We start from the raw sequence: 27989 nt of genomic DNA, 5'->3' as shown, positions 1-27989 counted from the left end.
CTGTAAGTAAATTTTTTTCAGCTCTTCTACCTGTATAACGGTAATAGCTGACTCAGAGTTGTGGGGATAAGTTCTCCTCTACTTGTTTGATGCTAGAGCCACACACAGTTTAAGCCTAAACACCTGTTCTTTTTTCTGATTTTAAATGTTTCAAGACCTGAGTAATTAAATCAGTGGGGCAGCCCCATTTTGTAAAATGGGAAAGTTGAGCCAGACCATGATGGGGAACTGGTCTCCATCAGGCCAAAGTCGGATTGGCTGGCCAGAGCATCCTAAGGTTACCAAGCCAGTGAGGGGATGGGCAAGTGTGTGCTGTTCCTGCTATATTTGTGCTGGGGTTGCCCTTAAAAATGGCTTCTCCTGGCTGAGAGCCAGAAGGGACACCCTGCGGCTCTTTATCTGCCTGCACACACTGAAAGCTATGGCACGGTCAGTGACCTGCATGGCCTTCCTCCAGCAATGATGTCTACTGTCCTGATACAGGTCTTCCTAATGCTTCAGTTCACCTCACTGATGCCATTCAGATCATCCACCTCCTTCCTACCTCAGTGCATTTCAGCTGAAGGAATGTTTGGTGACAGACTGGGAAATGTGGCCACCTACCATTTACTTCCCTGAGGCAGATACGATTCCAGTTTCACCATCTTTTATTGGATACAGAGCCACAAATTCTGATGCCCATCTGAGTCCTTTTAAATACATACGCTCGGGTACATTCAGCAAAGGGCATCTACGGATGATGTGGGGCAAAGTGCTGGGATGGTGATGCCTGGGTGGGTGGGGCAGAAAAGTGGGGCCAGGGAAGGCCCCCTAGGGGCTGGAGGTACTGGCGCCACTTCGGAAACAAAACCAAAAAACGCTCTCCACCCCTCTGCCTGATGTGCTCGGGGTGAGGGAAGCTCCATTCTCCCAGCTCAGGCCCACTGCAGCCTGGCTGTGCAGGGAAGGCAGAGCCTGGGGCCAGTTGTGGAGGTCCCCGCCAGCAGGGCTCACTAGAGCCAGGCCTACTGGCACTAGCCATGAGGCGAGTCTGCCCCTGCATGCAAGACCCCTGCCAGGGCAAAGCTGAGGCCTGGGGCCCTGCCAGCAGTGGCAGACAAGGCTCGGACTTGTGGCGGGGAAGCCTGCCTGATTGTCGGGGCAGTCTTGGGACTGGCCAGGGTCCCAAGGGGTTGGGGTCAGACTAGGAGCTGGTTGCCTCAGTTGGCCCTGGTATTCTGATCTTCACCCAATCCTAAACCTTATCCTCAGGCAAGGCTGTAGATGCACACACTTGTCCGGGAATAAATACACACACAATACACAGCAATATATACAGAAATGGGGCCTGGGACAAGGCTGGGTGAGAAAGCACAGCCACCAGGGGTAAAAAGAGAAGTGCCAGGCCCCTGGGGGAGGGAAGTTGCACTCATCAGGGGCTGATGGGCTGGGACAGATCCCATTGGTATGAGTTAACTCCTCTGGGCACTTGGGCCCTGCACCCAGTCACCATCTCTCCTGTTTTCACCCCAAGTCCACCAGGAACTGGGTCTTTGGCACCAATAGTCCCTCTGGAAAGATCTTCAACTTAGCGCCCAAGAGGGACTGGGGCATGGGCAGCTCCCCACCGGCAGCCCAGAGGACTAGAGACCAGGACCAGGGGGACAGGCGGGACCCAAAGGCAAAGGACAGAGTCAAACCTTGGAGCAGCAGGCCTTGGGAAGGAGGTGGCACTTTTTTCCCCCCCCCCCCCCCAGCAATTGCTGAGGGACTGGCTCAAACTCCACTCTCATGGGACTAGGAAACCATGAGCTGCCTTGGTCCTTAGGTGGTCTCCTGGCCAGTGAAAAGCCATGGTTCTGGGTAGCCCACTTTCTCTCCCTCAGGGATGCAGATACAGCATCTCCTTTGTTCTCTGCCAGTGCTGTGGGGAGGCAGCCTGAATAAAGCACGATACACTCAAGCCAAATACCCCAAGCCTCCCAGGCGCTGGGCTGGCAAGGAGAGGTGGTAAGGACACCAAGTGGCCATCACCCATGGGGCCTCTACACATGCTGGGACCCCTGGAGCAGGGCCTGTGTTGGTTTGCTCTCACAGATACTCCTCTTTTGCATCTCATCAAGGTGTGAGATGTGGAAGAGGGCTCTCCTGTGGGTGAGTGAGGGATAAGGTGCTCCTAGGGGGTGGCCAGGCCCTCCCCATCCCTGTTCCCCACCCTCAGCCCTAGCTGTGTGCTTGCCAGAGAAGTGACCAAGTGAACAAAAGCTCTCCACTCAGCAGCAGGGCTCATCCCCCTGAGGAGAGGCAAAGATAGCATCAAGCTGGTGGGGAGCCCGCAAACCCGCCAGTTCTCAGGGCACATATGAAGGCCAGGGCACGCAAGTCTGTCAGCCCCAGGTGTGCAGCGGTACAGGCTGTGACCCATCGTTCCCACGGACCTGTGCAATATGCTCCCCACACAGCCCTCACACACTCAGCTAGAAAATACAGGGCGGGGGGCTTGGTGGGTTTCCTGGAAACAGCCATACTTGTTGAGAGGCAAACTCCCCACCAGCAGGAGAGGGGAGTCTCGTTCACTCTGCTGCCCCAGTGCCGGTGGTGCTCGGCGCTACTGCACAGAAGGAACCTACGACAACCGTCAGGCCTTTCAGCACCACCTTTCTCCCACTCAAGCCTGCTGCCTGTGCACCCTGACCTCTCCCAGAACTGATGCCAGGCATTCCAGCAGGCATCTTCCCAGGGAGAAACTGCCCAAAGCCTTGTATTCAGGGATGGAGGCTACCTAGGGCAGAAAAAGCCCCTCAGTAGGACAGGCTCAGGCCAAGCAGGGCATCCCTTTGTGCTTTGTCCGGGAGACATCCTGGGGTCACAGGGGGCAGGGGCTAGGGAGGGAGGATGCAGTTGGCAAAGCAGAACAGACACACCCAGGGCAACCAGGCCGAGTGGACCTCCACCTCCGTCCCAGGCCCCAGAACAGAGGAAAGTTGTGCTTCTCCTTCGTGACTCCTGGGGACAGGGCTGAGGAGGTAAGAGCCAATGGAACTAGCTGCTCTGGGGTGGGGATGCCACACAGACAAGGCCTCGTGCAGGACTGGACAAGGAGCTGCCAACATGCCACCCTTGGTATTTGGCGTCTTCAAAGGGCAGGGCCCGAACAAGCCACGGGAGGAAAATCATCAACAATGAAAACAGCCAGGACACAGCTGAGTGGGGAGCCAGGAGAGCTGGGTACACTTCTGATCCTGTGGGGTCCCAGCTCTGGACACCTCGTTGCAGGGTAACCCAGAGCAGGGCTGATGTCCGTGCCAGGTTGCGGCAGAAAGTTGGGTTTCTGGAAAGGACTGAGAAACTAGAGGAGCCCAGCCCCAGCCAGGACCAGTGGCCTAATGATTAGGGCTGAGAGCCCACCCTGTAACAGGAGAGAAGGAAACCCTAAGATGGACCTAGATCAATGTTTGAAAGAACTTTCCAAATGAAGGTTGGCAGGACCCACGGCCTTTGCGCCACTGTGGGAGTCCTGAGAGGTGGAACTGGGGAGACCTGAGTCTTTAGAGCCATAGTGCCAGGACCTAGCCCTCTGGGAACCGTGCAAGGGTCGGTGAAAGCCCCCATTTGCATTTTAAGTCAGTGGTTCTGGCTCAGGTCCCAGCACTGCCCCTGGCAGAAGACCCCCAACACAGCCCTCAGCCTGTGAGGCCAGTGGAGATTGAGGAGGGAGGCAAGTCCAGTGAGGCGGGGGCTCTTCCTCATTCTTGGCCCCATGGGTCTGGCTCCCTACCAAAGCCACATCTTTAAGCAAGCTAGCCAGACGAGGAAGCAAACTAAACCACCCTCCTTCTGGACTCCTCCAGGCCCTAGCACAGAGGGCAGCCTAGTGATTCCCTCTCACACAGCCTTGGGGACCCAAAGACCATCAGATTCCTGCCCAAGCACCCGGATTAGAAGTACATTCCTGGAGGACAGGAACTGCTGACACCGTTTCCCAGAGACTTGGGATTGGTGGAAGTTATAGAAACATGCACCTTTTAGCTCTGAATTTAGTTCTGGTGTGTCGTGGGTATGTGGTGGCTGGGAGGGATCTTGTCTTTTCTACAGCAATAAAAACTCGAAGTTTTCTCTACCTTGGTAGGGGTGGTCTCGATGTCCTGGGGAGAAGTTCTGGACGAACGTCTTGCCCTTCCACGCCCACCCCACTACCTCGCTGCACCCCCTACCTCTCACTTTCGGCTGGCCGCATCCCCAGACCCCTAGGGTTATCCCTGGAAAATACGGACCCAGAGCCCCAGCGGGCTGCCTGGAGGGGGTGCCCCACAGAAGGCTGGGACACGGCAGGGGGAAGAGAAGAGCCCTGCTTGCCAAGTCCGAGCTGCCTTGTGGAGCAACCCTCTGGCCTGGAGCTTAACAGAGGCTCCTGACCAGGAGGCTGGACCTCACAAAGGGGAGGCCTGCCCCAGCAGCCCGAGCGGCCGAGGCGCCACTGGTGGTTATTGCAGATCTTCAGGGCGACGACACCAAGTGCTGGTGGGACTCAGCTCTTCGCTGACTGGGCCCAGAAAGCTGCTTCAGCTGGGGTTGGGGTGGGAGTCGGGGGACAGCTGTCCAAGCCCCTGCCCTGGAGAGGCAGTGCTCAGGGTCAGGCCTCTTGCTCCACTGTCCCAGCAGGACAGGAGACTGACAACCCCTCCCCGGAAGCCAGGGATAACACTAGGCCTCCAAAGGTCTAGTACAAATCAGGGTCCCTCTGGAGGTCCAAAGAGGGTGCCCTGGTGTGGGGCTGGCAGGGGCCCTGCCGCCCCCCACCCGGGTTAGCAGCCGCCTTCCACCTTGATGTGCAGGATCTTAGAGAAGCCGGGCCTCCGCCGTAGGGCCTGCGGACCAAACCTGCGTTAGTTCCCCTCAGGGCAGACAGGTGGAGCCCTCCCTTCAAACACCCAGGTCACCAACCCCAACCTAGGGATGCCACTGGGGGTCTTGGGCAGCCTCAGAGACAGCTGCTCACCTGGAGTTTTGTCACCATGTCCTCAAACAGCTTCTGGGCCTCAGGGCTGCTGGGCTCTTTGAAATAATCGGCAATCCCAATCTGGACCACAATGGACTTGAGGTTCCGGCAGATGCCTGGGAAAAGGTAAGATGGGGGCCCATGCCTGATCTGTTTACTAATTAACAGAATCAGAACCCTCTGAGAGACAATCGTGTGCCAAGCACTGGGAGCAGATCCATGCTGCCCCGGACTCAACTGGGCAAGGGGAGAAGGTGGAGGGTGAGGTCAAAGAGCAGAGGCTGTGGTGGACTCTGGGAGGATGAGTGGACAACAGCCAGTTGTGCAGGGGCTCTAGCAACTTCCCTGGCAGAGGAGACCGCTGTGCTATGGTCTGGGCATGTGGAAATGAATTACAAGGACGGAGTGGCTGAGGTTAGGCTGACGGATCTCAGCTGGAGCACTGGAAGGGGGGAGGCAGGGAACAAATAAGCGGGGAGCAGAGGGCTTAAGGGACTGGATGTTGCCATGAAGTCAGGGGAGGAGAAGCAAGAAGGCCAGGAGGCTGAGAGGATTCTAAAGGTTATGATTTTGGAGGCCAAGCAGTTAGTTCTGGTGGTTAGTCCAGGGCGGGGCCCTGAGGCTGAATTGGGGGAAGAAGAGGATCCTGGAGATGATAAGAAGGTCGAGGAACCTTCAGTGCTCAGGACGTGAGGTCCTGCCAGGGGCCAAATGGTCCCGGATGATGGTCTACCCTTGGGCGTGTGCAGCCCCAGCTGGGTACCTGTGTCCTTAATGAAGGTGGAGGAATGACTGGGAGGGGAGTAGGGGCTGGAGGGAGGCAGGGGCCAGCGGAGGTGTGTGTGTGAGTCCCCTGAGAACTGTTCTAGGGGGCTCACACATTATCTCATTAATCCTCCCACTCATTCGGTTTAGAAGTCAGCTTAAAAGATGGGGATACAGGGCTTCCCTGGTGGGGCAGTGGTTGAGAGGCCGCCTGCCGAAGCAGGGGACACGGGTTCGTGCCCTGGTCCAGGAGGATCCCACATGCTGCGGAGTGGCTGGGCCCGTGAGCCATGGCCGCAGAGCCTGCGCGTCCGGAGCCTGTGCTCCGCAACGAGAGAGGCCACAACAGTGAGAGGCCCGCGTACCGCAAAAAAAAAAAAAAAAAAAGATGCGGATACAGAACCCAAGAGAAGTACAGTAATTTGCCCAAAGTCACACAGCTAATAATCAGTAGAGCCAGAACTGAGACCTAGGTCAGCCAGTTCCAGAACCCACCTGTTCTGCCTTTGCCCTTGGCTGGAGGCTCGTGTGGGGGTAGATGGTAGATGGTGCTGAACAGCTCATGCCTCCAACGTGGACAGAGCACAGGGCAATACATATCACTGAACCATTTGGGTCAGATGCTGGCAGGCCTTAAATGCCACACTGGCCTCAGAAGGCACTGGTGGCAAAGCCAGGACTAGAACCCTGGTCAATCTGACCCCAGTGCTGGTGTTTGCTGACTAGGAGCGAGAGGGAGTCGGTTATGCTACTTGCTGACAAGACATGGTAAGAGGCAACACTGGGACCCCACCCCACGCTACCCATCACTCACTGTTGAAATGCAGCAGGGCCTTGGGGGTGACAGGGGTGGCCGTGAGCACCAACATCTCCAGTCCCTTCAGGCCTTCCCGGCAGACCTCAGCCGCCACCTCTTGGGTGATCTCCGACACGTGGTCCAGCTCCAGGACCTGCAGTCGCATGCAGTTTCTCGCTAGGAAGAGGGAAGAAGAGGCAAGGTCCTGCTGACAAACAACCCCAGGTCACCTCCTGCCACCACCCAGGCTGCAGCCCCGAGTCCCTCTGGGCTTTCAGTGTTGCATCCACGCCTGCTTCCCATCACCCCCTACCCCAGTCCCAAGGAAAGACTCACCGAGTGATGCCAGGCCCTGCACCCCACAGCCAGCACCCCCGACCCCCAGGGCCCGGAGGTGGGGCCAACAGCGACCGATCATCTGTAGGCAGCGGTTACTGAAGCGCGTGGGCTGCTGGCTGGAGAACAGGGTGGAGGGAGGGCTGTCAGGGAAGCCCCTGGCTGCATGATACCCTGAGCCTGCTCCTCTGTCAGGACCCGCCCCTCAAAGGCGAGGCCCCACCAACCACCCAGCTGTTCAAGTCAGAAACCTGGGATCTTCCCTGACTCCTCCCCCTCACCTCCTGGTAAGACCTGCAGATTCCGATTCCTGAATAACTCTTCAACCCACAGTTCAGACCACCATCCATATTCATCTGAGTTTACAACTAGTCTCCCTGTCAGTTCATCCAGCGGCTGCTGACAGCCAGCCACTCACTCCCATATCCTTTCACTCAGTCATTCAACAGAAGCTTCGCAAGTGCCTGTCATGACCAAGAACAATTGAGCTGGGCCCTGGGGACACAGTGGTGACACAGAGACATGGTCCCTGCCTCCAAGAGGTGGGCAGTGGGGGGGATGACACAGAACATTCCTAGTCTGACGTCATCCCGTTTTTTAAGATCTAAAATCCCCCAGTGGCTTCCCAGTGCTTTCTAGACAAAATGCAAACATCTAAAACCCCTTAGGCAAGGCCTTCTGACCTTGGCCCAAACCTTCCTTTCCACACTCATTGCTCGCTGGGCCCTGCCCACCACTCACACCACACTTGCTCCTTCCCTGAACACTTCATCACTTAACAATCGCCCACCATCTGCCACGTGCTCAGTACCAGGGATACAGAAATGGACATTCACAGCCTCTGCCCTTAGAAACATGAGTCTGGTGTAGACTGAAATATAGAGAAATTATTGTAAAATGGACTACAGCAGGGGCCATTCCTCTCAGAGGAATGGAGACAGGGGAGCAGTGACAAATTCTACCAGGGTGTTAGTGACAGGACACTGGGGGAACCCGGAAGGAGGGGTCACGTGGAGAGCGGCTTGAAGGGCAGGCACAGGGAGTGAAAAAGCCTGGCATGTGTGAGGAATTCCAAGTAAAGCGATGAATGATCTCACACCCTGGATTCTCAGAAAACCAGCTCTTTTGTACATTATACGATGACCTCCCTGAACTGCCTTTCATGTGCCAAACAAACCTGGCTATTGCCGGCTAGTGTGGGAAATAGCCCACTGTGGGCTCTGGAGCCCTTATGCACACATCTCATTTGAGCCAGCTATAGTCCTAATAAGATCGACAGATCTAATCCCACCTTCATTTTACAGTTGAGAAACTAAGGCACGACTGGGTAGCCCAAAGTCACACTGCTAGCCGGCCAGGACATGATCCCATGTCTGATTCTGAAGCCCTGCTCCTGTCGCCTAAAGACACAGACTGATGAATGTGAATCTGTCACCCCAAACTGCATATGGAATGGGCCCAGATCTGCTCAGCCCTCAGCCCCACACCCAGCCCCAACCCTGCCCTTCCCCGCCCATGCCTGGGCTCACCAGGGGTGAAGTGGCGCCACCTGGAGGGAGACAATCTCTCTGCAGCCTGCGCCCAGGGCCCAAATGACCTCATGGCCCACCGGGTCCGTGGCGCTTCTGTTGAAAAGATAAAGCTGGGGCCACCAACTCTGAGGGCCTCTGCTCCTTTCCCTTGGGCCACAGAGCTCTTGGGTCCCTTTGCCCAAGAGCCCTGGGGGAAGGGTATGCAGAGTCCAGGGATCCCTGGGGCCCGAGGCCTTGCTTCTTGCAGTGCGGACCCACCTGTAGGTGACAGCCTGCAGGGCGCGGCAGTAGCAGCTGGCCAGCCAGAGCGAACGGTCGGTGAGGACGTTGGGACAGTGGGAGATGCGCAGGATCAGCAGATTCCCCCCAGCTGCCTTCAGCAGAGATTCTAGCCCTGCTTCCAGACAGCCCCTGGGGATAGCCAAGAGGTCAGGGCACTGTGTGTGGCCAGCTCCTCCTCTGGGAAGCATCCCAACATCACTCTGGGTCTGCAGCCCAGAAGCAGCCCCCACCCACCCACCGTGGCCTCACCGGGTACTCCGGGCATACTCCTCTTTGCTCTCCTTCTTGCCCCGCTGCCGGGGCTTCAGGTTCTGCAGTGTCAGCGAGTGCGCCTGGGTGCACCACTGAGCCAGCATTGCCAAGAACTGCAGGGAGAGAGGGGTTACCTGGGGATGAGGGGATCTGAGTTTGGTTGGCTGGAGGTGGACCAGCCCCAGGATAGGAGGCCTCACAAGAGCATTTCGGGGAGTCAGGTTGGAGCCGGGGTGCTGAAAAGGTTGCAAGGACCAGACCTTGCGGGGCCAGACTCTGCCAGGAAAAAGGTGGGTTCACAGCAAGGGTGATTGGGAGGGCAGGGCGGCAGGCAGGGACAGGCACCTTGGAACAGACGCGGGCATTCTCAAGCAGCACCCGTGTCCAGACGGCAGGGTGGCGGGCCACGAAGCGCCAGTCCCGGCAGACCTCGGCGGCATGTAGCAGTGTGCGCGTGTCCAGGTAGGTGAAGATGCAGAACAGGGCGGCTCGCATCTTGAGGATCTCCGGGCTGATGACCTCATTGGAGCGTGAGGGGCTGCCCCTCTCAGCTCGCCGACCCCGCCCACTGCCTCCCTCAGGGCGGGCTGCACAATATCACGGGGTCAAAGGTCAGTGTGGGGTATGGGTGGGGAGCTGGGGTAGGGTAGGAGCTGCAGGAGGAATGGGCATGACAGAACCATCCCAGGGGACCAGCAACTTGGGAGGAGGGACAAAGGGCCTCTGCTTCCCCCTCCTCTGCATCACCCTCATTCTTAATTTTGCAAATTAGAAAAAGGTGGCCCTTCCTCAAGGGAGCTTTCTTTTTAAGGTCGTATATCATCACATAGTCCAAAGTCATCCCCCAGATGAGGTGACTGAGTCAAGGTTGGAGAAGGAAGGGGCTTGGACAGAAACCCTGCATCTGTGAACAGAATGCCGGCGAGAGGTTGCCCAGAGCAGTCACCAAGGCACAGCCATGCACCCTGACCTGAACTCTCCAGCCTCTTGACCCTGACCCACTCACATATGCACATGGCTTTGTGTGGATACAGGAGAGGGTTCGCCCTGCTGTCCCCAGGCTTCAGTTTGAACACTCAACTCCTCTCCTGTGAATGTCATGTGAAGGGACCCCCTTAGCTGTGGCATCCTTGTGCAATAGCTAACCTGAGTGCCCCTGTGCTACATCACCGCCCTGTCCCAGCAGCTCCTGCTCCAAACTTGCTGGGCCCTGTGTGGGAGCGAGTTTGTCATTCTCATTGTGGGAAGTCTGGGGCAAGGCGAAAGGCGGTGCAGAAGCCCAGGAGATTTACTGCCTCAGCCCCATGTCCCGAGAGCGCCCAGCACCATGGAAAGACTGGCCTCTCAGTCCCCCTCCTGAGACTCACCAGAGAGCCGGCAGCTGCTCAACGGCCCAGCCATAGCAGGCCCAGGGCGGGGGGCATCCGAGGGGCCCTCAGCCTCTGACTCGGTGGTTCGGGAGCCCACATCCGAGACGTCACCTTCCTCCCCCTCCGTGCTGTGTTGGCGAGGTCTGCGCTGCCAGTTCTGGATGGCCTGGCGCCGCAGGCCTGAGCTGCGAGGGGGCTGGGCCCGTTCCAAGCCGCCGTTGGCAGCCTGGACCCGTGTGCCCAAGCCCCCGGGGCCACTGTCCTCAGGGGCCCCCTCTTCTGGCCGGGGCAGCTCCAGACTGTCACTGTCATAGCAGCCTGAGCTCTGGGATGCAGCTGGGATGCGACTGCAGGCCCTGGGGTAGGGTGGACCAGGTGGTGAGGAGCAAGGGGTCCTAGGCCTGCCTGAACTCCCCATGCCACCCCACCACTGGCCAAGGGCAACCCACCCACCTTACTTTCCAAGAGTCCCCTCTGAGTGTGGAAAGCCAGACAGAGGTGACCCGAGGAGGACGGGGGGAGAAGGGGAAGCCACGGCCCAGATGGGCCAGCCAGCCAGCGAGCCAGTGGATCTTTCCAGGGGGAGGGTGGGCTGTGTGGGGCGGGCCAGGCCCGCGGCTTACCCTGTGCTGGGAGAGGAGCCATGCCGTGACACTGCATACGTGCTAGGCATGGCCAGGCCCGCGTGGTGTTCTCGCTGTGGGCCCCCAGAGTGGGAGGGAAGGGCAGGGGGCAGAGGAGGCCAGAGGATGAGAAGGAACAGGAGAAACAGGGTACAAGATGGAGAGAAGGGGGGGTGGAGAAGAGAGAAGGAGAACAGTTGGGAAAGATGGACAAGTAGACAGATAGACAGCCCAGAGAGGCAGGCTCCCCAGCCCCCTCCCCACACCCACCAAGCACCCCAGACCCCGGCTTGTGGCTCCTGGGCTCTCATTTGCAGGGATGGGCAGAGGCAAACCCCTGCCTGAGGACTGGGGTTGCTGGATGGTATCTCACTACAGCCTCAGGGCTGGCACGTCTGCTGTCAGAGGGTCTCCCCTATTCCTGGACCCCAACTTCAGGCCTGGAATCTGCTTATGGGGAAGAGCCAAAGAAGGAAGCACGGAGCATCATGGGGCGGGGGGGTTGTCAGGCCATGTGTGAGGCATGGCTGTAGGGGGTCAGGTGTGCAGGTGGAGGAGGAAAGGCAGGTGGGCACTCACCGTCCTGCCTGGACCCCGGGTACTGGGCCCAGCACCACTTCCCCCACCTCCGCGGCCCAGGCTGGCACTGGGAGTACTGCCACAGCTGCTGCTGATGACCTGCAGCTGCCGCTCAGCGCGGTCGGCCCGCTCGAGGAGCTCCTCGATGAACTGCTGCAGCCGCAGCTTGGCGCTGGCCTCCCGCGCTGCTGTCTCCTTCAGGAACTGGTCAATCTGCACCACCTCCCTGGGCCCGGAGCAGTCTCTTTACCCCAGTGCCTTGGCCTGGCTGCCCACCCACCCTCCGGAGGAGACCCTGAGCGGTAGGGAGAGACAGGGGCACAGCTGGCCGCAGGGTCCGCTCGCGGTCACGTGGGTACACACAGAACACACCCAGGAACACTGCCCCACACAACACCACGGCACACACAAAAATGCAAGCGCATGTTCTGAGTCATACACGCACACCCCACCAACCCAGGCCCAAACACACAACCAGACACCGCTGCTCCCCACAGAAAGACTCACAGGCGTGCTCAGTCACACACAGTCACCTCCCCTCTCCAGAAACGCTCACGGGCACACGCTTACAGTCCACATAGCCCAGCAGACAGCCCCCCACGCTCATGTACATGTACTCGTATCCCATTCATTCACAGGCACACAGTCTGAGGCACAGTCCTACCAACACATTCAAACACACACACTTTCAGAAACGTTCTCAGATTCAGAAAAGCACACTTATAGTTGCACCAACCTCCAGGAGTTGCACGGACACACAGTACACTTAACAGTCATGTGAGTATTTACTCTCGAGTGCATTCACAGTTGTTCATGCATCCATTCACCATTTACAGGCACCTTCTAGGTGCCAGGCACCATTCTAGGTGTTGGGGTGTCCCATCAGTAAACAAAGCAGAGAAAAATTCCTGCCCCCCATGGAGCTTATATCACAATGGGGACAAATAAATAACATCTGTGTTCTTCATAATTCTACACTGAAAGACCAGAGGAATGAGGAGAAGCCAGCAAAGAAGACTGAAAAGAAGCCAATAGAAAGACAGACGGTAATTCCAAAGAGAGTGTCTTAGAAGCCAAGTTAAAGAGGCGTTTCGAGGATCAGCTGTGTCAAATGCTGCCAATGGGGCAAGTAAGATGATGACTTGGCCTCCGTAACATGAAGGTCATTTACGACATGGAGGATAGTGATGGAGGTGGACAACTGATCAGAGTGGGTTCAAGAGAGAAAATGGGGAAAGAAATTGAAGATGAGGAGTAGAAACAATATTTTCAAGGAGTTTTTCTGTAAGGAGGAGAGAAGGGGTAGTAGCTTAAGGGGGAGATAGGGTTAGGCAGAGTGGAGAAAGGACCGTATGTCTGTATGTTTTCAGTAATGATACAGTAGATAGGGAAAACCTGACGGGGGCAAAGGGAGAAGGGAGAATTGAGCCATGTCTTTGAGTAGGCAAAAGGGAAAACGATCTGGTGTCACAATCAGGAACTGGCCTTGGTAGGAGGTCAGATAAGGAAGAGAAACCGTCTTTACACACGCGGTCACACTGCCATGGACTCAGAGTCCTAAACACACACCTTCATGACACTCTTGGCCACACGCGCACCACCATTACATGTTAGTGGCCACAGATCCCATATAATTTGGGCACATACATAGCCACACTCACGGTGGTGGCGGCGGCACAGTGACACGCGTGGTCACCTACTCAGGAACATTCGCGGACACACCCACCCACAAGGCCCTTCGGGCCACTCACTGCTGCTTGCGGCTCAGCTCCTGTTCCTTGTGCACCAGGTCCTGCTTGAGCGAGGCCAGCAGCTCCACACTCACGTCCACCTGGCGCGAGAGCTCGGAAGCGCGCTCCTCCAGCTCCTCCTTCTCGCGCCCCAGCCGCGCGCTCTCCTGCCGCGCAGTCTCCAGCTCCGCCGCCTTGCGCTCCAGCTCGGCCTGAAGCCGGCCCACCTGGCCCGCGATTTTCTGCTCCACCTCCTCGCTCAGCCGCTCCAGCCGTCGGTCCACCTCCAGCTTCTCCAGCGCGCGGATCTTAAGGCGAGCCAGGCCCTCTTCGTAAGCCACATCGGCAGGCGAGGGAGACGCGGGCGAGGCAGAGGCGGGCCCGGGGCCAGGCCCGGGCGGCGGCGTCGAGCACGCCGAGGAGGCCACGGACTTGCGGGCGAATAGCTCCCCTAGAGGGATCTCGATCTCGCGGAGCGCGTAGCGCGCGGCGGCGGCAGCGGGCACGAGGCCCGGCTCAGCCAGCTCCTCGCAGGGCAGGCTGGCGGGCACCAGGTCGCCAGGGAAGTGGGCGAGGGGTGCGTGGTGGTGATGGTGGTGCAGCAGGTGTGGCGTCGCGGGGGACGGCCCGGCCGCCTGCTCCTTGCCCTGGAAGGACGTGCTCTCGAAGACCTCGCGCCGGGCGCCTGGCACGGCCAGCAGGGCGGCAGGCTCAGGCGCCAGAGGGAAGCCGGAGGCGGCGGCGGCGGCGGCAGCCGCGGCCGCCGCGGCGCCGTCGCAAATGCTGTTGGTCTTGGAGAGGATGTAGAGCGTCTCGTACGTGTGGCTGTACTCCAGGTGCGCGCGCAGCGACGACAGGCTCCGGAAGCGCTTGTGCTCCCCGCAGCGGGGGCAGCGGTAGGGCAGGTCCAGCGAGGCCATGGTCCCGCCGTACCCGCGACTCCCGGGCTCCACCGCGGCCGCCCTGAGGGTCAGCCGGGCGCGCTCATGGGGGGCTGCGGGCGAGCCCCCCTGAGGGGTCAGGCAGACTCAGGGCGCTGGCGGCCAGGGGCAAGGAGGCTAGAAGAGAGGGAGCAAGCCTTAGGAGGTTGGTATCCCTCCCCACCTCCAACCCGTATCCTCCACCCATGACAAAATTGACTTCCCCAGAAAACACGTGCCCAGAAGAGAGAGGCGAGGGGAGACCAATGGCCAGACCTCCCAGAAGGGACTGGCCTGCTCCAGTACCTGTGAGGGCTGTGCATGTATGAGAGTGAGAAAGAATGAGAATTCTCTAAGAAAGAAAGAAAAAAAAAGCATTAGTTTTATTTATAATAGTTACAACCTGGACATAACCGAAGTGCCCATCACCAGTAGAATGGATAAATTGTGTTATATTCATAATGGGATGTTACCCAGCAATAAGAAAAGGAACTACTGGTACATGCAACAACATGGGTGAATCCATTTAATATTATGCTGCATGAAAGAAGCCAGACTAGGTTGCATACTGCTGGATTCCACACATATGGAGTTCAAGAACAGACTAAATTGATGATGACAGAAGTCAGAAGAGAGTTTACCCCTGGGGCCTATACAGACTGGGCAGGGGCAGGAGGGAACTTTATGTAATGCTGAAAATGCTCTCTATCTTGATATGAGTGGTGGTTATACAGGTGTATATGTAAGGTTATACAGTTTACACATATGTACACTTACGATTAGTGTACTATATGTACTAGCTTATTACATCTCAAAAAACATGCTTATTTCGTGTCTTGCAAACCACACTCATTAGGCCAGCTGGACTACTGGTACCATGTTGCAGTGACCAAGATGTCACCTCACCTGATGATACCTATGTATGTCACTGTTCCCGTTCCTGCTTCTGTCCCACTCCCTCCCATCCCTGCTCTGCCCTTTGCCTCAAGGGCCATGATACTTGTCTTCTCCAGGTTCCTTCTGGCACAAGTCACCACCCTTCCTGGCATCCCACTCCTGGTCACCCTGAATGCCTGCTGCCCATCCCCCCTCATCTCTGGCTTCCGGTCACCCTTCCCCTGCCTTGTGGGATCCCTACCCTATTCTTCACTGCCCTCCTCTTCCTAACTGCCTGCTACCAGGCTTCAACCACCTCCGCTATCACTGTGCTCTTCAAGTCACAGACCACCTGCTAATCAGACAATGTAGTTGTCATCAAGGGTCTTCACCTACTTCGTCCCTTGGATAATACTACTGACCACTCCATGTTCATAGGCTGCCATGAAGCTGCCCCGTTTGGGTTCTCTGACCTTTTCTTCTTGCTGTCTTCCTAATCTTCCTATCTCCTGATGGGAGGTCTGCCTTCAAGCCCCCTTTGCCTCTCTCTGGTTCACTCCCACAGTCTGGTTTACTCACATCTTTAAGCCTTGACTCTCAGCCCTACCTCTCCATCCTGACCTACTCTTGAGTTCCGTTTGCCTTCTGGCTTTCCACATGGATGTATGGGTGGATGCCTGTTCCCTTTGCCAGCCCAGCACCCAGTCATCCCCCTGGCAACAGCACCCTGCTTTGACCTTGGGGAACCATCCTTCCTTCCCCACTTTCTCAGTCCATGTGGTCTGGGTGGGGGTTGATGGTTCACCCTTGCTCCAGGGGTAAGAATGTGATATAGGCCTGGCCAATCAGAGTCCTGAGATGGGCACAGATCACCCAACTTGAGTCAATGAGTCATTTCTCCGGGACTTCTCTGGCATTACTGGGGAAAGCATCCTCTTTGGGCTCAGGTTTCAAAGCTGATGGGGAGGGCCAGAGCTGTGAGGGCCATCTTTGCCTCCTTTGGGAATGAAGCCTGGGAATGAAGCCAACACAGACAGGTAGAAGTGAGATGGAGAGAGATTCCTCACACTGTTTGAGATCCTGGTCTGTTCAATTGTGTGAGCCAATCAATTCCTTTTGCTTTAGCCAGTTGGAGTTGGGTCTGTGTTATCTGCACCAGAAAAAATTGCAAACTCAGAAATTAGAATCAGAAGTCAAATTTTTGGGGAAAAAATTTTAGAAGGAATTAGCTGAAGAGGGACCGTAATGCTTCCCCTGCTCAGAAGTCGGTGAAGCCTGCTACACAGCAGCAAAGCAGCTGATGAAACTCTCCCACGGCCTCTAGAGCTCAGATGTTCCTACCAAGGCTGAAACTTTAGGGGACTTGTAGAAAAATGTCCAACAAGAAAGAGACACACTCTGGCTAAAAGGGGCCCATCTGAAAGCAGAGAGGAAGAAAATGCTCCTTTGCCCAGAGAGGCCCTTTCTGCCTGAGGCCAGTAATTCAATATGGCTGAGAGTCAGATAATTAAGAGCCAGTTCTCTGCTTCTAGCTAAAGTCAGCTCAAGCAAAGACAGGCAGGCTGGAAACGCAGAGGGAGACAAACCTGGGGCCTGAGAGGTTCTTCACTCCTCAGGCCTTCTTGAACCCCTCCTGCTGTGCCCTCCCAGCTCAACAGAGGCAACCGTTGCTTCCAATACAAGTAGCCTTCCAGTGGGATGCAGCTTGAGGGAGAAGGGGCAAACGAAACTCTGCCTCTCATCACAGACTAGGAGTTTGCATTGCCCTGCGGCAGAGGCCTAGCTAGAGCCACAGAATCATGGGCTCCTGGGACAGGCAGAGCATCAAGCCCTGTTGCTAAGAGACAACTCCTCCTCCTGCCCCAACAGCATCACCAGGGACTTGATTCAAGAATTATAACTTTCGGGCTTCCCTGGTGGCGCAGTGGTTGAGAGTCCGCCTGCCGATGCAGGGGACACGGGTTCATGCCCCGGTCCAGGAAGATTCCACATGCCGCGGAGCGACTAGGCCCGTGAGCCATGGCCGCTGAGCCTGCGCGTCCAGAGCCTGTGCTCCGCAACAGGAGAGGCCACAACAGTGAGAGGCCTGAGTACCGCAAAAAAATAAAAAATAAAAATAAAGAATTATAACTTTCAATAGGTCTCTAGTTTGGTTAATAGCTCTGGGGATGGCTGAATACGAACTGACTGAGAGCTTTCTAATCATTAAAGGGATTGTATTGCCAGGAAAAACGCACAAACCTGGAAAACAAAGGCCAGGGATTACTCAGCCCCTAAAGTTTCCCACCCCCAAACCTGCATGGGAGGTGACCCCTCAAAGCCCCTTTTGCACATGGCCACAGAGCATGAAGGATAAGGGATGCTCTCCGAGACAGCAGAACCAGAGCAGCCGATAGGTGGGCCAGGGAACCTCATTCACGCCGACTGGTCAAGCATGTGGACTGGGCTATGGACTTATGACCCCTGAGCGTTCTCCCTCACCTCCCCTCTTCAACTGGGAGGGTTTTGTTCTTTCAGTTATCCAATTTTTCTTCCATCATTGTAGTTTGGCCATAAATTGAAAGACCATGAGGGGCTAGCTCAGTACCACGACAGATAAGATCTTGAATTGGGGTTGGGCATGGTAAGTGGTGAGAACTTGGAACGTCTCCTTCCGGAGGTGGGACAAGTGTGTTTTAAGTTTTGTGAGGGACAATTGCATTATGAGAAACAGAGAAAGTTTTAAAATTATACGAGAAGGGGCATCTGTCTAGATCTTGGACAGAGGTGGAAGGTAGTGGACATTTATTGGTTTTGCTGTTCAACTCCAGTCCCCCTTTGTAGGTAGACACCCCAGTTTTCCCTTGGAGAACCGTTTCCCCCCCACTCTGAGTCGATGTTGTTTGGGTAGGGCTGACCCCACCCCCAGGCTCCAGGGGAGCTCATGTGACCTTGGCCTGTTCATCAGTCACAGTTATCCCTCCGTACTGGGTGAGTTTCCTAGGCCAGGCCAATACAGCCACTCTAGACCTGTGCTCAGCCGGCAGAGTGTGAGGCTGGAGCTGCTGGTGGCCCTTTCTGTCCTCTCTCTGGGTGAGAAGAAGAAAAAGACTCCTCATGACATCCCTTGAGCACCCAGATCCAGATGTGCCCAACACTTTAACCCAGGACTTGTCAATTGTGTGAGGCAGCAAATTTTTTTGTAGATTAAATCATTTGAATTGGTAGCCAGTAATGAGGCTCTAAACTACCACAAAGACCCACAGCACCAAAAAACAAACCTTGGACTTCCCTGACCCACTCCCCAGCATCCCTGTTTCCCTCAACAGTGCCACTGTCCTCCCAGGCACCCCACAGCCCTGGCCACCTTGATTTGGCTGTCTGCTAGCCATCAAGACCAGCTGATTTCTCCTTTGAATTCTCTCAACACAGCTGTTCTCTGCTAGTCCAGCCTTTGGTCTCACAGCTCTCTACCGCCCTATATCAGGCACCAGATGCCTCTGACTAGACATAGCTCCTGCTTACGATCCTTCCATGATGCCGATCATCTGTCGGCTGCAGCCAAACTCCACAGCTTCATGCTTTGGCCTTGATGTACTCTTGCCCATTTGAAAAATGGCCTGGCTGTGTCACTTGCATTTTTTGATTACTAATGGCTGGACATTTTTTCACAATTTATCGGTCATTTATATCTTTTTGGTGCCTTGACTATGTACTACTTTGCTCATTTTTATACTGAACATTCATCTTTTCTTGTTGATTTTTTTTTTTTTTTTTTTTTTTGGTGGTACGCGGGCCTCTCACTGTTGTGGTCTCTCCTGTTGCGGAGCACAGGCTCCGGATGCGCAGGCTCAGCGGCCATGGCTCACGGGCCCAGCTGCTCCGCGGCATGTGGGATCTTCCCGGACCGGGGCAAGAACCCGTGTCCCCTGCATCGGCAGGCGGACTCTCAACCACTGCGCCACCAGGGAAGCCCTCTTGTTGATTTTTGAAGACTTTTTATAATATTGATATTTTGTCATTTATATACTACAAATATTTTTCTCGAGTGTGTTGATTAGCTTTTACTTTTGTTTACAGTCTTTATTGATATACTAAAGCTTTAAAGTTTCCTTCAGTAAAATCTTTAGGATTTCTCATTTTGTTGTCATGCTTAGGAAGTCCATCCCTATCCAAGGATTATATAAACTTTTAGTACTTTGTGATCTCCTTTTTTAAAAAGTCCAGAACATTTTTTAAATTAAGGGCTTTAAACAAATAACCATAATATTATAACTGACAATGACTGGTAGCATGCAAATATTTCAGGCTGTGTGGTTTCCTTTATACACTGGAGTTTTCATCCATCTAGAATTTTTGGTATGCATGGTGAAACAAGGATTTTAAAAAACCCAACTTTTTGTTATGGAGATTTTCACACATATTCCAAAATAGAGAGAAAATGATGATGAACTCCTATGTACCCATCATCTAGCTTCAGAAATTATCAACTCGTGGCCAGTTTTTTTCATCTGTACACTGTTCTCCGGCTCACACCTCCTCCGTCACTGGATAATTTTGAGCAAATCCAAGTTATTGTATCATTTCATCTAAAAGTACATTAGTATGTATGAGATAGGGACTTAAATTTCTTTTAAAAAACTAAATATTAGTCACTGTTCTAACATCACCATCTTTTAGGTATATTAACACTCAAGAATCTGAAAAAATTGGTATAGACGATCTTATTTACAAAGCAGAAATAGAGACAAGACATACACAACAAACGTATGGATACCAAGGGGGAAAGGGAGGGTGGGATGAATTGGGAGATTGGAATTGACATATATACACTATTGATACTATGTATAAAATAGATAACTAATGAGAACCTACTGTATAGCTCAGGGAACTCTACTCAATGCTCTGTGGTGACCTAAATGGGAAGGAAATCCAAAAAAAGAGGGGATACATGTATACATATAGTCGATTTACTTTGCTGTACGGTAGAAACACAATATTGTAAAGCAACTATACTCCAATAAAAATTTAAAAAAAAAGAGAGGAAAAAAACCCCCTCAAACAGTAGCCTTGAGGGGTAAATCCAAAAGATGGTTCTCTGAAAAGACCAACAAAATAAATAGCCCTCTGGCAAATCTATTCAAAGAGAAAAAGAAAGAAAACAAATACATAACACTATAATGAAAAGATGGATATAACCACTGACACAGAGATTTTTTTTTAATTACTGAAATGCTACCAGTTACAACTCCTGGCCCAAATTTTTGAAAATCTGGATGAACTGAATGCTTTTCTAGGAAAATATAAATTATCAAAATTGACTCAAGAAGAAATAAAAAACCTGAATAGACTAATGGCTATAGATAAAACTGAGGAAGTTGGCAAAGTGATCAGGTATATATTATAAGGAGAACTTGGTTCACACACACACAACTGTTCAGGAACAGGGTTATTCTTCATGCACGTTCAGCCGGGTTTCTGAGCGCCTGTGTATGCCTGTCCATCTCAGCTAAACACTGGTCCTTCCTGTGGGGGAATCTTGCCTACACCTTGCTAGCACCTTGCTAGCCAGGCTTCTAGAAGAGCAGGGGAAGGGGGAGGCCTGGGGGTATAGGCCTAAGTGTGGATGTGCGAGCTAGAGGAAGGAAGGGGCTTCTGGGATCCAGGTGGCTCTTCACCTGAGGCCAGCCCACCCCACAGTTTCCCTCCATCTGCTGGAGCTGAGGAATGACTATGAATCATTCTTAGGAATATTTCTGCCTAGATCTACCCACCTTCTCAGCATGAGCATGAAGCTTTGCCTGAACGCAAGCAAGAAGGTGATGGAGGGAGGAAGGGAGAGAAGGAAAGGGCAAAACAGAAGTGTTGTCTATTCAAATTCCATCACAATCCTGTACTGTGATCACCTTGACAGAACAGTCAGAGATTTTCCTTTTCTAGTCTCCCCAAATCAGCAACCTCTGCAGACCGAAGACCTGCCTCCTTTCTCAGCCTGGCCCTGCCTCCCTGCCATCCTCAGGACCTGTTATCTCCTTCCCCCATCTCAGATGTCTATCTCAAGTCTACTTTTTTTTTTTTTTAAATCTAGGGGGATTCCAGGGACTCCAGTCCCCAGTCAATACTATTAATACCTCATTTTTTTAATTTATTAATTTATTTGTTTTTGGCTGTGTTGGGTCTTTGTCGCTATGCACGGGCTTTCTCTAGTCGCAGCGAGTGGGAGCCATTCTTCGTTGGGGTGTGCGGGCTTCTCATTGTGGTGGCTTCTCTTGTTGTGGAGCACGGGCTCTAGGCACACAGGCTTCAGTTGTTGTGGCAGGCGGGCTCAGTAGTTGTCGCACACGGGCTTAGCTGCTCCGCAGCATGTAGGATCTTCCCAGACCAGGGCTCGAACCTGTGTCCCCTGCATTGGCAGGGGGATTCTTAACCACTGAGCCACCAGCGAAGTCCAAGTCTACTTTTTTTTAAGTCCAGCCCAAGGTTGTTTTCTTTGGGTAGAAAACTCGATCAGAAGCATTAGCTTTTTTTTTTTTTTTTTTTAAGGCTTTCCAGTGTGTGGGTTTCATCTCCTCTCAAATAAGACCAACCATGTCCAGATGTGTGCCTTCTCTGGCTCCTGTCTACTGTCACATTTTCACATGTTGACTCTGCCAGAAACACAGATAGTCTTGCATTTTCATGGCCTCCACTACCACGTAGTCACTAAGAGTTCCTGCAGTGAACATTATTATTTTTATCTGCTCAGCAAGTCTTCTTTACCTTCTGGTAATAGCAACATCTCATCTCCTCTTTGGTGAGCTGCCCCTCCCCACTCCATGTGGTTCTGACAGGGCTGCCAATCCTAGTAGGGTGGACCCAGACCTGACCAATCACTGTACCCCCATCTTCTTGGCCATAATGATTCCTCAGGCTGAACCAACTGAATCCTTCACTGAGAATTTATATGAAAGACTGAGGAGTCCTCTTGACTCTCTGGGATCACATGCTAGGGATGATGAAGCTGTCTAAGGCCTTTTGCAACCTCCACCCATGACATGGAGAAAACCCATGACTGGTGGGGAGAAAATGTGGCAACACTCAGAGTGAAGCCTAGTCAAGAGTTAGAGAGTCTTCACCCACTTTTTTTTTTTTTTAATATTTTTCTTATTTATTTATTTGGCTACGTTGGGTCTTCGTTGCGGCACATGGGCTTTCTCTAGTTGCAGTGAGCAGGGGCTACTCTTTGTTGTAATGCGTGGGCTTCTCACTGAGGTGGCTTCTCTTGTTGCGGAGCACGGGCTTTAGGCATGCAGGTTTTCAGTAGTTGTGGCACGCGGGCTCAGTAATTGTGGCCCTCAGGCTCTAGAGCACAGGCTCAGTAGTTGTGGCGCACGGGCTTAGCTGCTCCGTGGCATGTGGGATCTTCCCGGACCAGAGCTTGAACCCATGTCCCCTGCATTGGCAGGTGGACTCTTAACCACTGCACCACCAGGGAAGTCCTTCACCCACCTTTGAGAACCTGTGTACAGTTATGCCCAAGATCCACTCATCCCTCTTTTTTCCAGTTATATGAATTGGTACATATCCTTTTTTGCTTAAAATAATCTGGGTTGGGTTGGATTTCTGTCATTTGCAATCAAAAGTCTTAACTAATACCCTTTTAAATCTGTATTTCAAACCTAGAATTCTCTCCTAAACACTATTCCAACATGAATTCATTCAACGTACATTTACTGAGTACCTCTCTGTGCCATGAACTATACCAGGTGCTGTGCTAGGGATGTTGAGGACACACAGACCTACAAGATCCAATCCTTGCCTTCAAGCAGCCTGTGATCTGGGACAGACTAAGGGATTGGATGGTGTAGTCATGAGATAAATGTTATTCAAGAGACTGGCACAGAATTCTACACTTAGCTTGAGGAACTGGGGGGGGGGGGGTTGGGGAACCCCCAGATGTAGTAGCATCTAGGCCAACTCTTTCTTTATTATTAATTTTTATTGGAGTATGGTTGCTTTACAATGTTGTGTTAGCCTCCACTGCAGGCTGACTCTTGAAGAGCAAAATAGAGTTGTCAGGTGAGGAAGGGCAATTATAAGGTTGGGGAGGGGAAGAAACAATCCTGAGCAGCAGAAAGAGCACGTACAAAGGCAAGGAACTGAGAAAGAGTATACCTCTCACAGGGAAGGAAAATGTAAACTCCATGAGGGTAGAGACGTTATCTTTCTCCATCACTGCTATTTCTCCAGCACTTAACAACAATGCCCGCTAAGTGCTCAGTAAATGTTTGTGGAATGAAGGGATGGCAAGGACTTAATCAGATGTAGTTTAGAGAATGGACTACAGAGGGCCAACGTCAGGAGGAAGGCTACAGGAACACACACGGAAATTGTTAGCCAAGGTAGCAGGAGTGCAAATTGGGAGAAGGATGGATCTGGGAACAATTAAGAAAGGAGAAGGGAGAAGGCTTGGTGACAGAATGACTGCGGTGGGTACGAAAGGGAGGAGTCAAGGGTCAGGCTCAGGTTTGGAGTTTTGAGCATCTATGTAGATGGGGATGAGGTTCAGTAAGGAGGGAAAATGAATGAGGGCAGGTTTGGGGGAGAGAGAATGAGTTTGGTTGTAGATTCCATGAGTTTGAGGTTCCAGTGGGCCTTGGAAATAGAGATATTTGGTACATAGTTTGCAATATGCAATATGGAGCTGAAAATACAATTTTGGCAATTTAAGCCTAAAAACAAAAGTGGATGAACAGGACCACGGAGAGGGTGCAGAGAGAGGAGAGCAGGGGTGGAAAGGTGGACCCTCAGAGAGGCAGAGGAGGGAGAAGAACCAAGAAGTTCCTAAGAACCAGCAGCAGAAATGGGAATTCTGGCAGGAAACCTTCAGGAAGAGAGGACGTCATGGATGGAAGGAGTGGGAAGGAGTAGAGAAAACAGTGTAAACAACAGGAGTTGACAACTCGGTCAGAGCAGAGGTGGAAAAGGTCCACTAGTGACTTTAGAGAGGGCCACTTTGATGAGCCTGGCTGCTGTGGGTTAAGAAGAGAGTGAGGTGAGGATGTGAGTAGACAGTGAGTAGACGCAGGAAGCTCAGCCGTGAAGGGAAGGGGGTTGCATGGGAGAATCAGAGACAGTGTTGAAAATGAAAGACACCTGACATTTAAATGCTTCTTAGAGATAACCTAATTTTAATCTATACCATCACTTCCGCTAGCCTGAGGCATGGATAACTCAATGCCTCAGACCTGTAATTTATAGCAATTCTTTTTTTAAAAGTGTTTCTTAGAAGCAGCAAGTAGGGAAGACGAAATGGATGATATTTTAATGTAGGCGGCTGAGAGCTTAATATGACCAATAGTGAACTCATGATACCACAGTGCTCCCCTTGAACCCTGCTTCTTCCTCCTGTTTCCCATCTTGACTAACATGCTCATTGTCTACTTGGCACCCTGCGTGCAACCCCCAACGCATCTCTGAATTCTCAAAGTCCCCCTCAGATCTCATCAGTTGCTGATTTTTGTCAATACTATCTTCTAAATATTTGACTCTATTTGTTGCTTTTCCTATAGCCCTTTTCCTATTATCCTCTTCTATCTGGACATTGATACTGTTTCTAACTGGAGTCTAACTCCTCCAGCTTTGAATTCTCATGGTTTCCTCAAAAAGAGATCCAATCATGTCACTCTAATTCTTATAAAACATCTCTGAAGGCAGGCCATCTTCTAAGAAGTAAAGGCCACCCTGCCTTGCCTGCCCTCAAGGCTGACTGGAATCTGACCACCACTCAGCCTTGTCAGCCCTAGCTTATGCTTCCCACGTGCATCCTTAGTGAGCCCTATGGGGCTTAGCTTCACTGAGAAGTGCCATGTGATGTCATATCCTTGAGTCTTGGCCCATGCTGGTCCCTCTTCCTGGGACTACCTCCTCTAATCGGTGAATTCTGCAGGCCCAGCTCAGATGCTACCCTTTCCATGCGGCCTTCTACCCGCTCCTCCAGCTCAAGTCACATCACAACATGAATCACTCCTCATCATAGCTCTTCACACATGGTAACAAGTATCACATACTGGATGGTCATGGACCTGTTTGCACATCAGATCCTACCCTTCACATATATTGGAGGGCAGGGGCAATGCAACTGACTCATCCTCACACCTTCCACACACACAGTAGACCTCAGTATATTCTTAGAGGAATCACAATGAATAATGGAGGATGAATTGATTGATTTATGTAACCAAGGTGATTTCCACCACTCATTGTCATGGAACTGGGTGAATTTGGTTACAATTAAATCAATCCGAGAATCACCTTGAATAACATTTGCTTCTGCAACTCTGCAAGTCACCCACTGGGAGGTCAGAACTTGCTGTGTCTTCTCAACACTGTCGCTCTAGCAGAGCTCCAAGGCTTAGGACTTGTCTGCTTCATTCTATTTTATCCACCCAACAAAAAGATGTTGAACACAAAGGCCCATGCCAGGCACTGAGGACACAAAGATGACTAAGACAGTAATGCTCTCAAGGTGCTTGCAGTCTAATAATCAAAGCAGGGAACATTGACCTACTAGTTATTCTGGTGAGACAACATCGTTTTCACTTAGTTCTCACGACAGTGCTGCCAAGTACGTAGTATCACCTCCATTTTAGGATGAGGAAATTGAGGCTCAGAGTGGCCAAATCACTGGTCCAAGGCCAGTAAGTGACTTAACAAACTGTCGCTTTGGTGGCACCCAATGAGCCATCCCTCCCAGTATTCTTGCCCTTATGCGGTCCTCTCCCACACTGACTCAGAGCTTCGCCGTGTGACTTTGGGCAATGGGACATTAAAGCCTGATGCAGGCAGAGGTTTGATAAGCAGTTCCACAGACCTTATCCTCTTTGAATACTTCCTCTTGGAATCCAGCTGCCATGGAGAAAACTTGAGCTAGACTACTGAGTGATTTAGATGCCGTGTGTGGAAAGGCCCTAAGGCCTAAGGCCAAGATGGAGGATGAAAGGCCATCTTGATGTTCCTTTCCAGCCAGTCTCTCTCAACTGTATGCACCTGAGAAGGGCCAAGTGAGCCCACAGTCACAGCCAACCCACATACCATAATAAGTAATAAATCAGTGTAGTTTTAAGCCCCTGTATGCCGGAGAGGTTTGTTATACACCAGTGAATAACTGAAACGGTGACAAGCTGGGATTTGAACCCAGTCAGTCAGTACCATTTGACTGACTTCAAAAACCATGCTCTTAGTTTCAGTACTATGTTCCTTCTGGTTGGGAGTGGAATGTCATACCAATACTATAATATTCATAGGTTGGCCCATAGTAGCACTCAATAAGTATTTGTTGAATGAATGAATAAAGGGTGTGGTGGGCTACCAGAGAGGTAGGAAAGCCCAGGGAATTCAAAGGCAGGTTGGCAATTACCTTTCTACAACCATGACCCACTTTCCCACTACAAATATTCCAAAAACAAATATTCCCTAAATCTAGAAACAAGTATGTGGATATCACCAAACTCCCTCTCTAGGTCTCTTTCTCTGTTAAATTCAGATCAGGCAAAATTGAGAATTTCACAGAGTTTGATTTTCGATGGTCATTCCCCTTGCCCCCAACTCTCTACCATGCCCCTGGCATCTTCTCTCCCTCCCACCTGGCCTTCTGGGCCCAGCAGCTCTTTCTCCCTCTTTCCATATAAAATCCACACGCAGGAAAGCAGAGAAGGTGGAAATTACAGAAATGGGGGAGGAAGATTTGGATATTAGTAGATGGCATTACAGGCCAAAGAAATGAAACTCTAAGCTCAGTGCTTCCAGGAGACATCTGCCAGCAGGTGGAGGAGGTATTTTAAGGATGGGGAGCCAGCTGGAGGTGTCCCTGTGGTTGGGGAATAAAGGAATGCCCCCTGAATCCCCCAAGAAGGCAGAGGCTCTGGCTCTCCACACCTGGGGCTGTGGCCCAACATCTGTAGTTCCCAGAGTAGTCACTATAGCCTGGTGAAGACCCACAGGGGTCACTGCGTCCAGTCCGCTGCTTCTTGGCAGCTCTGACAACTGCCTTTTCTGTTCTAAGCTCCCCCTCATTCTGAGGCTCCTGCAAGCATGCACACACCCCCCAAGGTCACACACACATGGCTCCAGCACCTGGATCCACACCCTGAAAACCATCTGGGTCCTTCACTGCAGACTCAACCTAAGGAGAGAGCAGGCCCCACTCCTGCTCACAGGCAGACTGTGGCAAGTGCACACAGGCACCGTGGCACACACTCACATGCAAAGCAATGCAGTGGGGAGCACACATCCAGACCACTGTGGGCACAGTCACCGGCGGAGGCACTGGGATATGAGGAGACATAAACATGCGTGCACACACATGCACACCTCCAGACCATCCAGACTTACCACACGTGCACAGGGGCACCCAAACCCTCCCACCCTCAGACACCCGCACAGGTGCCCAGCCAGGCCGCAACACCAAGCCCCTCCCCCACCCCTTTTCAGAAGCAGGTGGAGAGGGCTGGGGTTCGAGGGCGCTCTTCCTCCTCTCTCCCTCTGGCCCCGGCTCTCCAAGGTCCAGAGTCCCAGTGGGATCTGGAGCCCGCCCCGCCCCCCAGCCTGGCTCGAGGAGCGACTGGCGAGAGGGGGGATGGGAAGCCTGGTCCCAAATCGTTCTGATTTTAAGTCCTTAAATTAACCGCCTCCTTGCCTCTGCCCTGGCCTGCCCAAATCCCCTCCCCCGCCCCGGTCCGGGAGCCTCTCCGGCCTCCAGAGGGCTGTGGGAGAGAAGCAAGAGAAGGCGGCAGCGGCTGGGGTCCTCCCTGCCTTCTCTCCAGGAGCGGTCCCGCAGCACGCCCGCGACTCGCCCTTACCTACTCCACCCCGCGACGAGGCCAGGCCCCGCGGCCCTCGGCTGGGGGTGCAGAAGCAGCCCCCGCGTGCCCGGGCCAGATGCAGGGCCGCCTCGGGGCCTCGGATCTCTTTCCCCTCCGCAGCCTCGGGTA

At 53.1% G+C, this 27989-nt stretch overlaps 1 protein-coding gene across 1 annotated transcript; it reads right to left on the bottom strand.

The window, feature by feature from the left end:
- Nucleotides 1-740: 740 nt before the first annotated feature.
- Nucleotides 741-27989, bottom strand: FBXO41 (F-box protein 41). The gene is made up of 13 exons (XM_060026373.1): nt 27858-27989; nt 13265-14301; nt 11514-11739; nt 10935-11008; nt 10309-10667; nt 9287-9528; nt 8939-9054; nt 8666-8818; nt 8405-8500; nt 6876-6994; nt 6558-6716; nt 4979-5094; nt 741-4847 (listed from the first exon to the last, which is right to left on the bottom strand). Exons 2-13 carry the CDS (start codon nt 14161-14163, stop codon nt 4785-4787), a joined length of 2622 nt encoding a protein of 873 aa, XP_059882356.1. The 5' UTR covers nt 14164-14301; nt 27858-27989; the 3' UTR covers nt 741-4784.

The sequence above is a fragment of the Delphinus delphis genome, chromosome 12 (assembly GCF_949987515.2).
Source record: "Delphinus delphis chromosome 12, mDelDel1.2, whole genome shotgun sequence".
Taxonomy (NCBI): Eukaryota; Metazoa; Chordata; class Mammalia; order Artiodactyla; family Delphinidae; genus Delphinus; species Delphinus delphis.
This window is presented reverse-complemented; position numbering and strand designations above follow the sequence as displayed.

Coding starts and splice junctions, on each gene's coding strand:
- FBXO41 (XM_060026373.1), bottom strand. CDS start 14,163: ATGGCCTCGCTGGACCTGCCCTACCGCTGCCCCCGCTGCGGGGAGCAC. Junction 10,668..10,934: donor GGCTCCTCTCCCAGCACAGG/GTAAGCCGCGGG, acceptor ACCCTACCCCAG/GGCCTGCAGTCGCATCCCAG. Junction 9,529..10,308: donor GAGCAGCTGCCGGCTCTCTG/GTGAGTCTCAGG, acceptor GATATTGTGCAG/CCCGCCCTGAGGGAGGCAGT.